At 41.5% G+C, this 13086-nt stretch overlaps 1 protein-coding gene across 10 annotated transcripts in view; it reads left to right on the top strand.

The window, feature by feature from the left end:
• Ltbp1 (latent transforming growth factor beta binding protein 1) overlaps window positions 1-13086 on the top strand; it is a 381029-nt gene that overhangs the window by 267362 nt on the left and 100581 nt on the right. For 7 of the 10 annotated variants that reach the window (XM_021218313.1, XM_029531227.1, XM_029531228.1 and 4 more), the window contains 5 exons: window positions 2494-2593; window positions 3047-3145; window positions 9097-9222; window positions 10479-10604; window positions 12294-12416. In XM_021218313.1, the coding sequence (XP_021073972.1) occupies window positions 2494-2593; window positions 3047-3145; window positions 9097-9222; window positions 10479-10604; window positions 12294-12416 (574 nt within the window). The remainder of the gene's footprint in view (window positions 1-2493; window positions 2594-3046; window positions 3146-9096; window positions 9223-10478; window positions 10605-12293; window positions 12417-13086) is intronic. The other 3 variants (XM_029531226.1, XM_021218314.1, XM_021218317.1) reach the window with 1 other exon arrangement.

Raw genomic sequence — 13086 nt, forward strand, 5'->3', positions numbered from 1 at the left:
CTGGAACTCACTTTGTAGACCAGGCTGGCCTCAAACTCAGAAATCCGCCTGCCTCTGCCTCCCGAGTGCTGGGATTAAAGGCGTGCGCTACCATGCCTGACTTTGTTCTTCTCTTTTATGGTAGAGTTTATTGTAACTGTAATTGAGACTCTGAAAGAAAAGAGACTTTCTCAAAAGATAAGGCAAAGAGTGAGCTAGGAAGAGACCTCGTGTCAACTTCTGTGCCCTACATGCACACACACATAGATGAAGGTGCATAGGCAGGCACAAGTGTGTGTGCTCACATATGTGCTAGTGCATGGGTGTGAGCACCTGCAACACCCCCCCCATACACACACATACACCCACACATATAGTGGGAGGGGGGTATTGAATCAGAAAGAGATAGTGGATGTTTTTCTTACAAAGTCTTAACTTTAGTTGACCATTTTCCTTGTATAGTCTTAACTTCGTTTTAATTTAAAAGGGAGTCATCAGGGTAGACGATGGAATGAAGATCTGTTTAGTATAGAAACTTCACAAAGGTCTCACCATCTTGAAGGTAGATGTGGAGAAAAGAGATTGGTTCCAGAGTGTGGGAAGGTTTAGAAAGGAACACCAAAGATTCTGTTAGAAAGGGAACATGGTCCTGCTTTGACGGCCTGGAACTACACTTGTCATCCATCAGTGGGGTAGTAGCTCTCAAACTGGGTCCCTGCCTAGTAAGTAGGGAAGTAGTGCTGGTTACCAAGGCTACACCTAAGGGGGATGGGGAGATCCTGCTGTAAACCACAGGAGAGAGTTAGTGCTTGATCCTGGGCTGTTTGTTCTTCATTGCCCTATGCCATGGGCTTCTGGGAAGAGGACACAGAGATGGATGGAGGCCACCTCTAACAAGTAACAGCCCTGCCCTCATATGGAGAGGAGGGTATGTGGCGAAATGTCACGAGTGATTAGTGACTCCTGGAACTATGGCAAGAGCAACTGAGGTAGAGAAATTGGTAGCTTAAGAGGTCAATTATACGATGCAATCAGCTGAGCATGAGAAAGGAGTCTAGACTGTAGCACTGAGGACTATGGGCGAGGAAAGGGTGGACCACTGGGCTGTTACGGGACATCTTTAATCCTAGCATTCTGGAGGCAGAGGCAGGCAGATACCTGTACATTCAAAACCAGCCTGGTCTATAGAGCAAGCTATAGTTCAGCTAAGGCTACACAAAGAAAGTGTATCTCGTAAAAATAAATAAATAAAATAAAACAAGGAAGGGAGGGAGGGAGGAAGGAAGGAAGGAAGGAAGGAAGGAAGGAAGGAAGGAAGGAAGGAAGGAAGGAAGGCAGGCAGGAAAGGGGTAACCACTGCAGAAAATACGAACATGGATAGGGTTGAGAGTAGGAAATGCAAGAGGAAGCCCTAAAAAAAAGTGGCTAAATCTGGGTGGGGTAGATTATTGATTGGACTATTACATGGATTATTTCACTGACAGAAAGGATGAAGTTAGTCTCAGAGGCTGATTGCTTTTGTGGGGGCGTATGAGGAATTTGTAGCATGTCCAGAGTTAGCCTATAGGAATTCATACTTCCAAAGCTGGGTTTCTATGAAACTGCCTGTGAGGGGATCTCCTGTCAAAGCATAAAAGGTAATAACAAAAGCCAGGAGATAGGGCAAGAGTGAACTGGATGTCAGGAAGTGGGCTTTCTGCAAGTTAAGCCCAAGAGGCGAGATGTTGGCTAACAGTGAGGAAGTAACTTGATGAATGCACTTAATGAGGTGTCCTGAGCTCTCTGGCCCCATGCTGATATGAGTAAAAGCCCTGATCCTTTACTTAACTAGACTAAGTGTCCCATTGGCATGAGCCCCTACAGAGCTACAGTTGAAAGCTGAGCTGTGATGATGGATGGATTTTATTTTTTTCTTCCCTTTGTGCTTAAGGTCCAGTTGGGAAGCCAAGAGTCTTCTAAGAGTGCAAGCTGCTGTTGCTATGGTAGCCTACCACTGCCGAGAGAGCTGGGAAGGTTAACTTGTTAGATGTGGCCTAAAGAAGGCCACAGTGACAAGGGTCTGACTTAGAGTACTTTAGCTTAGTGGGTCTTCTTTATGGTTCAGTTGTTACATCAATCATTTCATCCGCAAAATGTGGCTGTGAGGCAGAGTCACTCGTAAATGACGTGGATATTTAGTCCCCAATTAGGGTAAGTGTTACCCAGTTCAGATCAAATGTGGAGCCCTGATCTGAGGTCCTGTTTTCAAGATTAGACTTTGAACTCCAAGGAAGTGGATGAAAGCATGAGGGTAGATAAATAGCATGGCCACAAAAAATAAGTTGACATTGTAGCAGCGCAATGTTTTAAAGCCACATATGTAGGTGTCTATCTGACATTGTGGTATTTTTGCCTTGCTGAGAGTATAATTAATTAAATAAAAACTAACAATGGGAAATAAGTGGGAAAATAAAAGTAATAATTCCTGCTTTATGTTTCTCTCTCTCTCTCTCTCTCTCTCAAACAACCACCCAGGAAATACCCTCACTGGATCAAGAGAAAACCAGACTTGAACCGGGGCAACCACAGCTCTCCCCAGGGGTTTCAACTATTCATCTGCACCCACAGTTTCCAGGTAACCTGTGCTGAGATGTGTTGTTTATAGGGGTATTCTGAAGAAATTCATAAGGAGTGTGTGTGTGTGTGTGTGTGTGTGTGTGTGTGTGTGTTTAACGAATCATTGGGCTGTATCTTTAAATTTGTCGTGAAATGCTTACTTCAGTACATTGAAGTACATTCCTATACTAGAATAATGTTGGTTTGAGAAGAGCAGTATATGTAGGAAAAGATCAGTTCTACATAGTATACTGTACTTCCATGTAGCATACAGTGTGCAAAGAGTGGAACTTCTTATTTATCAAGTGGTCATGTTTTGAACTCAGACTTAGTACCATTCTCTTTCAGGATGATTATCAGTTCCTGAACAGGGCTAGTGTTATTATTTAGATGAAGTCGTACTTGCATCTTGCACAAGGATGCCAGTGTACATGCTGAGATTTAATTTTCCTGTCCCTCTTCCTTTGTGCAGTAGTGGTTGAAAAGACATCCCCTCCTGTGCCTGTGGAAGTGGCGCCTGAAGCTTCCACATCCAGTGCCAGCCAAGTGATTGCTCCTACGCAAGTAACAGGTCAGTGGAGTATTTGCTGCGTTGTGCATCCTATGAGAACATGGGTACAGACTGCACTTAAAGTGGAGTGGCAAATGCGTGAGATTGATCGTCACAAGGTTAGCCATAAGAACAGATGTATTGGGAATGAGTGTGCCCAAGGAAATCCTAGTACATGTGCAATGGCGGATTATAGAGTATTGACATTTTTAAAGAATATTTAATATTTTAAAGAAATACTTCTGGAGTATCACTAATTAGGAACTATAGGACATAATGTCATGATTGCAACCTGACAATTTTACTTTTAAATGTCTACAAATATGGAAAAGGAGACGGAAAGAAATGCATCCGTGTTTACCAATGACGAGCTAGTAGGCTATAGGCGATCTTTATGCTTTTAGATATGATTTTGTATATTTAAAAAATGATTAAAATATACATATATATGTATATATATATGTGTGTATATATATATATATATTTGAGTCAGGGTTTCTCTGTATAGCCCTGGCTGTCCTGGAACTCACTTTGTAGACCAGGCTGGCCTCGGACTCAGAAATCCGTCTGCCTCTGCCTCCCAAGTGCTGGGATTAAAGGTGTGCACCACCACTGCCCAGATAATATACATATTTTAATCCTTATTTTTAAAATTCTAGAAATGTATTCTTCTTGAAACAAATGAGAAAATATAAATTGGTAATATTCTTTATGGTAGAGAAATAGGAAAATGTAGTAAGATCATTCACAGGAAAATGATCCTGAAAAGTATAAATAGGGGATTTTGACATAATCTGTAATAGAGAAGAGTGAAAATAAACCTAACGTCCCATTGCTGAAAATAAATTGCTAAGTGACAAAGGAGAAATAGGCACCATGGCCTTAACCACGAACTTTCAAATAGTTCAGTGATAGAATCAAGATGCACCTGCACCCCTGACCTCGGCCCTCCCTGAGCTACGTCGCATCTCTCTTGGATTTTATTATTAGTACAAAGTGGAGAGCAATAGAAATGTGAGCAATTCTAAATATGTTTGGAGCTCTATAATGAAATATACTATAATTACATTTGTAATTTGCTCTTCAGAAGAGGAATGGGCTCATGGCTCTAGACAGTTGTAATAAGGCTCTCAAGTGAAATCATTAGGAGAAGATAACACTGTAACATCATGATGGGGGTCTAGAAGGCAGAGAGAGTCTTCAATACCATAGGGAAAGGGGGTAAATGCACAGGGAGGGTGGACAAGTTTCATTCCACATAAACTAGCCTCACCTCCCCTTAATACCAGGGGATATGGAGGTTGGCACCATGTAGGAAGTTATCCTGGGGCTACCAATGGGGAGGGGGAGAGAGTAAAACTTTGCAAGCTCCCAGCATTCTTATCAACTCTGTGCACCAAGAGATTGCAGAGAGAAGAGAGGGACTCCAGTGTGTGTGTGTGTGTGTGTGTGTGTGTGTGTGTGTGTGTGTGTGTGTGTGTNGTGTGTGTGTGTGTGTGTGTGTGTGTGTGTGTGTGTGTGTGTGTGTGTGTGTTTGCGTGTTTGTGTATATTTGTGTGTATTTGTGTGTGTGTTTGTGTGCATTTGTGTGTGTGTCAGTGTGTGAATGAGAGAGGCAGATATATAGAGATACAGACTTACAGATTGATAAAGATGAGAAAGAGAGAGACAGGGATATTTATAGGAAATCAGCTCTAAAATCTAATAAAAATGATGGTTTTTAAATGGGCATGACTGAAATTATTTTTCTATATTCAGAACCCATATACATGTACATCTGCCCTCCTCATCTGAAGATATATAAGCATGTAATATACTATTTTGGGAAATAAAAACTTTCTAATTATCTTAGTGTTATAATATATCATGTAACAATGAATTCACATGTTTTTCTAAATAAGTACTGCACTTCCATTTCCCAGTGTGAAGGTAAATTTAGTTCTGGGTCTGCTTGTCAGCCATTAGAGGACAAACCTTTTCACACAGTAGTTTTGCGAAACTTCCTTACATTTTGATTTTAAAAATTCTGTTCATTGTTTAACGAAACTATAGAAACGATCCTGAATGTCTCTTTTCAAATAAAGTTTTATTTTGTTTTCAATTATATATATTCAGTTGTGTCCATATGCACACATATATGTAGTGCAGGGTCTGGGCATGTGTGAGCGCAGTGTCTACAGAGTCTGAAAGAAGCAGGTGGTTGTCAGTCACCCTACGTGGGTGGTTCTGGAAGAGCAGTGAGTGTAGCTAACCACTGGACCATCCCTCTACCCCGACAGTCTTGGTTTCATCACTTAAATGCAAATATGAGGAATAACTAACAAGGGGGAGTTTCTGGGCTTCAGCTGAATTATGGAGCTGATTGAAAGAGAAATGAATGTAGCCCTGCTATATGACGTTGTAAGAAGACAGCTCAATTTTAGTCTGGCGGATATTCAGGACTAACATCTGCTATCACATGTTTGAAGCACAAATATTTCCTTCCAGGAAACAAGTGACCCTGAATTTTTTTTTCCATTTTGTGTGACAGTTGTAAGTGCATCCACTTCCTCTAGTAAAATAACCTTCTGGAAGGAATCCATTCTTAGGGAGAAAATTATGAATAGAGAGTCTTCTAATTGATGTATTTGCAGCTCCAGAGTTGTTACATGAACACGAAATACAATAGCAGGAGACTACCATGCCGTGCCAAATTTCCTTTTCAGTCAAAATATAAACATTCCTGGCAGTTTAATGTGAGGACCAAGATACAGATTTAAGGAACCCATGCATCATTTATCACAGGAACGTTGTACAGTTTTTAATCCCTTAAAGTCTAGACACAATCGATGGCATGTCTTACTGCTGTTTTCTCCCAGAGATGAAGGAAGGAATGGACTAGTCTAAGACTCTAAACTAAACACAATCAGTTCCACGTTGCTCAGTGATGATATCTTTGTGATTTCGAGATTGGAAAGGAGCCCTTTTGGATCTAGCCGCACACCCTTGGACATGGAGTCATTATCAAAGGAGCAGAGTAGTTGCGGGAAGCCATAGTCTCCACTCTGAACAACTGACTTAGTGACTTGCTACGTTACTGGCCTACCGTTTCCAAATAAATCAGGCATTTCAGCATCTAAATTCTTGATTTTGCACAGTGTCATAATAGCTGAAGGATAGGTTGGAAAGAATCAAACCTTTATTTCTCTAGCAAATATTTACAAAGTGGAAACATGTGTTTCAATTGTTGTGGGACAATGTCTGCTTCTCCTGGGGAAGCTGGGAAGCCAGGGCATTTTAATAAACCTTTCCATGAGTTCATACTTGATGCCTTGCTCTGACTATTCCTGTCCTGTCTCTATTGGCCTTGCAAACTGGCCAGGAACGGCTCTTCCTCTCCCACAACTGCCTTGTAGAACCCTCCATAATGTCCCATGGCTAGAATGTTCTAAAATTTATGAGCTAGGCTGATTCTTCCAGAACTCAGAGTTGATCCCTTCGAAAATGTTCATCCCTGAAGCGTATCCCTTACTGTCGTTATGGTCTCAAAAACCTCTGCCGATGGGAAATGAATTGGCTATTCGACTATAAAATTATCACCCTTTGCTGTTCCAGTTTCATTGTCTGTGCGTCGATTCCTTTGTTCTTCAATCCCTTTGGACAATTCCATGATGAAGGGGTGACCTTGACACCAACACATGGGACTTCACAACTGGCCCAAAGCTTCTCCTTTCACTGAGTTGTAGAAAATGAACATATGGAGCTGCTGAGTCTCCCACTGGCCTTGTCGCTGAGAGACACAGAACATTTGGCTTTTACTCCTCATGGTTCTTTCCCCAAAGTCTTCAGTGGATTCTAGACCAAGGAAGAGAATAAGGTTCTTGAGCTGGTGAGGGTGAGGTTGTACCAGGGGCAGCACTATCTTACATCCCAAGATGCACACATGTAAGCAGTTTGAAGGACACAGGAAAGATTCCAGTGGGACACTCACTCATCTCAGTAGGACACCTAACAATCCCTGGAACCAAGGACAGTCACTTTCATCAGGGAGCCCCTGAGGACAGGAGTGAGCACTGCCTGAGAGGATATGCCTCAGTGGAATGTCCTACCTGTGTTTCGCAAACTCCCCAACATTCTTCACCTGTATAACTTCAACCCCATGGCTCTAATTTAATGTGTTGGGATTGGAAGGAAAGGGTAATTGTTGCCCGTTCATTGTTAATCATGTTCATGTCTTACAACCACAGAGTTGTCATTGTTAGCCATCTTTCCTTCAGATGGCTAACAGGACATATTAGGACCAACCTAAGAGAAATAACTGAAATGCACTGACAAGCTGTGTGCTGGGAATATATTGTATTCTGTTCCAGCACCGTGTATTTTTGGAGACTTTCATTGATGTGTGTAACAATTCCAGCCTATAGTTATGCCTGAAAAACAACAGATAGATATTCCTTCTTCAAGAAATTGGTATTCATAAGGGAGATTGTATTAAACTCCAGTAGTGCGGCCTTCCGTTCACCCGGATTCCTTGTGCTAGTATTGTTTATTCACTTTCTGATGAATTCATTTACTTTTGCCTATTTGGGCTTTCCAGTTTTAAGAAAGTGGCCAGGAAAATGTGGATAGGAATTTCAGTAATTAACAAACCAAGAGCTTTAAATGCCAATAATTTTCAAAGAAGGCATCTACTATAATGGATAAACAGTAACTGTCTTGGTTTTTTATTTTCCTACTATGGAATTCCCACAGGAGACTTTTTACCTGAGAGTCTGTGCACATAAACCAGTAAAACTCTTTTCACCTTTTACCTTCAGGGTTAACTGCAGAGGCATCTCTCCAGCTCTATCCCTGTCAGGAATATGATTTCACTGTGAATAGTAGGAACAATATTCATGACTTCTTTGTGAATAGTAGGAACAATATTCATAGCTTCTTTGAGCAACATATTAAGTGACATGTCACTGAGCTCTTTTCAATTCTCAAGTTGGAACTCTAATTGTTTCTATTTTGCACGTGTAAAAAAAAAAAAGTGTGGTTTAGAAATGGCTGAGTTACTTATTGCATGCTAAGGGCTATAGATGATGTTAGAACTTACACCTTTTCCTGACTGCGAGCCATCAAAGCTCTTGGCTGTACTTCCCACAATCTGCCATTATACTTTCCTGCGGGACTCATTGGAGACAGGGTATCTTAGGTGGGGCACTTCATCTTAGAAAGGCGCTTTTGCAACCTGCATCTCTTGGTTAATTAAGCTCATTTTTTTACGCATTCCTAGGCATCTCCGCCACTGTGGTGTGATGACATGTGATGGCATGTGATGACATGTGATGGTATGGGCTGGGATGAGGGTTTGAGCAGTACAGTTTTGGAGGAAGCAGGGAGTGTCACAGGAGCATCAGTAGGGAAGCAAGGGGGGATGGAACAGATTTAAGGGACAGTTCTACTTTGATAAGGCAAAGTGTGACCACCTTAACTTTATAATATTCATGTAGAAGTTTTAGGACTCTGGATAGTAGAAGTAAAATTTTGCATCAGCTTGGTCACTTCTGGGGAACTCAGATGTGAACTGCTAATGAATACAAAGTCCTCATAGATTTCTCATTAGGAGAGATCATCGCAGGATGACTTCAAACTCCCTCACTTAAAAAGAAATAAAATTCAGAGGAACTCTTGGATAGGCCATGGAGGAAGTTGCTTTGTAAAGGATTGATTTTCTTACAACCTTCATCATGGAAGACTTCGGAGTTTCTGTTTAGTTCATCTTCTAGCTTGGTTCACTGGGAATGAGCAATGAGTTTAGCGGGGAGCTATCTGTTCAGTCATAAAGTAGTTGCCTGAATTTGCAGTTAAACTGATAGCCCACCGTGCTCTGGATATGTACCTACAATATGAAGCTTGGCTTCCTGTGAAACACGAAGCTTTGCCTCCTGGGTACAATGAAATGCCTGCTGAGGTAGGGTTTTTCACCTTGTTTTGTTCCTTTTTTTAAGAAATCAACGAATGTACAGTGAACCCGGACATTTGCGGAGCAGGACACTGCATCAACCTGCCGGTGCGGTATACCTGCATATGCTACGAGGGCTACAAGTTCAGTGAACAGCTGAGGAAATGTGTTGGTAAGAAGCACATGTGGTAGGCAAACCTTTGAGTAGGAAACAGTTGCATACTTGGAATGTTTCATAATTTTAATCATCTTGGGAAAACATTAGTTTATTTTATAAAGGGAGCTTCAAAAATTTTTTTTTAAAGGAGTAGTTTGCCCAAACCCCAGGATTCTCTTATTTCTGTGTTTAATGCCACTAACCTTGCTACAGGTAGGACATTTCCACAAATGTGGGCTGCTTTACAAAAGTAAATAAAATATAAACTCCAGCAATAGCTACCTGTAATTATGTATTTAAACTAACACTGAAGCATGCGGTACTAATAAATTCATGTATCCATGCAAAGTCTGATTTCTGATAGGGGATTCTAAATTCAAAATCTCTTAATGCATGAAGAGTGGATTCCTAAGTGAACAGTGGTGGAGTGGGGTGGAGAGTATCTAATTGTTGTTATAGAATTATTAGTAAAATTACTACAGTGTATTAACTCTAAATTTATTTTAACCCTTTAAACCAAAATTTACTATGTTTTAAGACATGGGCAATAAGTAAGAAAAGGAAAAAATGAAAGAGAGAGGGGGGGGAGGGAGGGAGGGAGGAAGGGAGGGAGGGAGGAAGGGAAGAAGGAAGGAAGGAAGGAAGGAAGGAAGGAAGGAAGGAAGGAAGGAAGGACGGAAGCCAGCATCAAGAACATACTCCTGGCACTACTTTACCGTATGCATTTCCTATATGTATGTTTATGTATAGGTAGGTGGGTATAAAAGACACCCCGCTGACATTGACTTTCTCGTGCATCTGTCATGTGTCACCTTTAGAACCTAAGTTACTAATCAAGAAAGGTAATAGAGATAGATTGTCATGACCCAGCAATGGCTCAGAGTGCATTGCAGGTGGACTGTCCCTGAACTTCCTGGTGAAGGGGAAATTCCAGGGCTTGGTGCCCCTGCTCATCAGGAAAACCTTCTCTCCTGAGCCGAAATCTGTATTTTTGAAGCACTAGTGATAGGTTTGTGTGTGTGTGTGTGGGGGGGGGTGGGGTTGTTGTTGTTGTTGTTGTTGTTGTTGTTGTTGTATTAAGTCCTATCCCTTGAAACTAGCACATTCCCTACTAACACTCCTTTGGGTCATTTCCCCCTTGCCTGTTCTTTCTGCTTATAAAGATCTCTCTGATCCCCAGGGGATGGTGTTGATATTTGGTGCTTCATGGGACAAAGGAACAGAGCCCTGAAACCCAGCTCTAATTCTGCCTGTTTTATTTTTGTTCACAGACATTGACGAATGTGCCCAGGTCCAGCACCTCTGCTCCCAGGGTCGCTGTGAGAACACAGAGGGAAGTTTCCTGTGTATCTGCCCAGCAGGGTTTATGGCCAGTGAAGAGGGTACTAGCTGTATAGGTAATAATGACGCTCTTCTTGATGTTGGTTCTTAGGGGATGGACAAGTTCAGTGCTCATACAAACATTCCAACACATTATTTTTTTAAATTAAACTTCCGCTGTGATGTAGCGGTCTGCTTGGTACTCGGAGACAACATTTTGGTTAGAGCACCTTGGAGTTGAGCTTCCTCTGGGTGTTGTGGGACTGGTGCCCAAGGTCAAGACAACACTTTGGAAGGAGGAAATCAAAGGTGTGCAATAAAAGAGGTTATTTTGGATTTACCACCAGCATCATGCAAATCTAAACATGTGACTTGAGAGTTTTCTGAATACATTAAAGAAATGATGTTACAAACTGGATATTTCATTATCATACCTAAATAGATAAGAGCTAGGAGAAGTAGAAAGTGGTATCTTTGCAAAGCATAACTGGTACAGTCACTGTGGAAAACAGTGTGTAGATTTCTAAAAAAATAACAAAAAAAGACCCTATAAATAGAATGACCATATAATCCAGCTATACCATTTGTTTTTTTTCTTTTTTAATTAATTAATTAATTAATTAATTTTTTATTTTTATTTTTAATTTTTTTTTTTTTTTTTGGTTTTTCGAGACAGGGTTTCTCTGTGTAGCCCCTGGCTGTCCTGGAACTCACTTTGTAGACCAGGCTGGCCTCGAACTCGGAAATCTGCCTGCCTCTGCCTCCCAAGTGCTGGGATTAAAGGCATGTGCCACCACCGCCCAGCCAACATTTCTCAACATGTACCCCCAAAGACTATATCCTGCCATGGATACAGTTATACACTTATAGCTATTACTGTACTATTTACAGTAGTTAGGAATTGGAACCAGCCTAGGTAATCAGCATCAACAAATGAATGGATAATGAAAATGTTTTATAGATAGATAGATAGATAGATAGATAGATAGATAGATAGATAGATATAGAGAGAGTACACACACACACACACACACACACACACACACACACACACACTGGAAGTGTCTTAAACCTCTAATGAAAAATGAAATTGCTAAAATTTCTAGAAAATATTAAATGATTTTATTTATACTTAGAAAACCAAATGCTGCGTGTACTTTTTATATGCAGCTCCTAACTATGTATGTATGTATGTATGTATGTATGTATGTATTTATTTATTTATTTATTTATTTATGTATGTTTTCATATGGAAATGAGTAGGAAGAGGGGCCAGAAAACCAGAAAGGGACCCATGAGAAGGGGGAGAAGGAGACTTAAAGATGGGGTGGAAAGTGGGGGCATCCATGTGGAGACAGGGTGTGGTGGGGAGGAGGTGTGGGATATGGAGCAGTTGGAAAGTGGGAGGGGAGGGGCAGGGAATGGAATATGGAGTGTAAAAAATGAATTACAAATAAAATTAAATTAAAAATAAATGCATAAATAAACATATAAGTAAATAAATGAATAAAGTAAGATGGGGGGAGGTTATAGAAAATGTGTGGCATTGAGCCATATTGGGAAAGGAAGGATGCAGGTTGGGGCAGCATCAGGGAGAAGGGGTTGGGTGGGGGAGCAGGTTGGAAGGGGTAGAAACGAAAACAAAATTAAATGTTTGTAAAGGCCATAAAGGAGCGCTATCACTTTGTAACCTAATTAGAAACTGAAGAGAGAACCATAACAACTAAAAATGACTCATCGCGGGCGATACTTTATGTTTCATGCAGATGTGGATGAATGCCTGAGGCCTGATATGTGTAGGGATGGCCGCTGTATCAACACCGCTGGGGCCTTCAGGTGCGAATACTGTGACAGCGGGTACCGGATGTCTCGGAGAGGCCACTGTGAGGGTGAGTGTGCTGACCAGACAGAGACCTGGTCTCAGTGATGTAGCTGGGTCTCGAGCCAGGGCTGGAAGGCAGCTTCCAAGGGTTTTGCAGTTCTTCTCAGTTCTGCCCGTGACCCAGTGAGTCCTTGGTCTCTTCACGAAGTTCAAAGCCTCTCTCTCTGCTCACAGCCTCTGCCTGACTTCCATGGCTCTGTCTGCCTTATTTCCTACATTGACATTCTCCTTACTTTTTACCTTGGCATCCGTCTTCCCTAGTGTTTGCAGTTGTGAGCACAGTTAATTGGTGATTATTCTGGATTGAGGCCAGACTTCATTATAGTGTCTGGCGGCTCACTCATCTGTGAATACAGTGCAGGTGGAACCTGGGGTCATTTTTCATTTCCCCCTTCCCATCTTGTTGCATTCTTTTGTCTCAACTGTCTTCTTTTACATGTATTCTGGAACTTTCCTGCAGACTGTTTGAAACTCTGTCTGACCAATTTGGCGCCAGAGACTAACAGTGCTAGATAACATTTCTTCATTACATGACAGAGATGATGCTCATTAGCGAAATGTCTTAGGAACTGTGTACAGTGTGGTCAGAATTATGTTCTAATTGGTATTTCTAATTGGTGCAGATGTTCATCTTGCATCAGTTCCTCCTCCTCCCCCTCCTCCTCCTCCTCCTCCTC

The sequence above is a fragment of the Mus pahari genome, chromosome 18 (genome assembly GCF_900095145.1).
Source record: "Mus pahari chromosome 18, PAHARI_EIJ_v1.1, whole genome shotgun sequence".
NCBI classification, from domain to species: domain Eukaryota; kingdom Metazoa; phylum Chordata; class Mammalia; order Rodentia; family Muridae; genus Mus; species Mus pahari.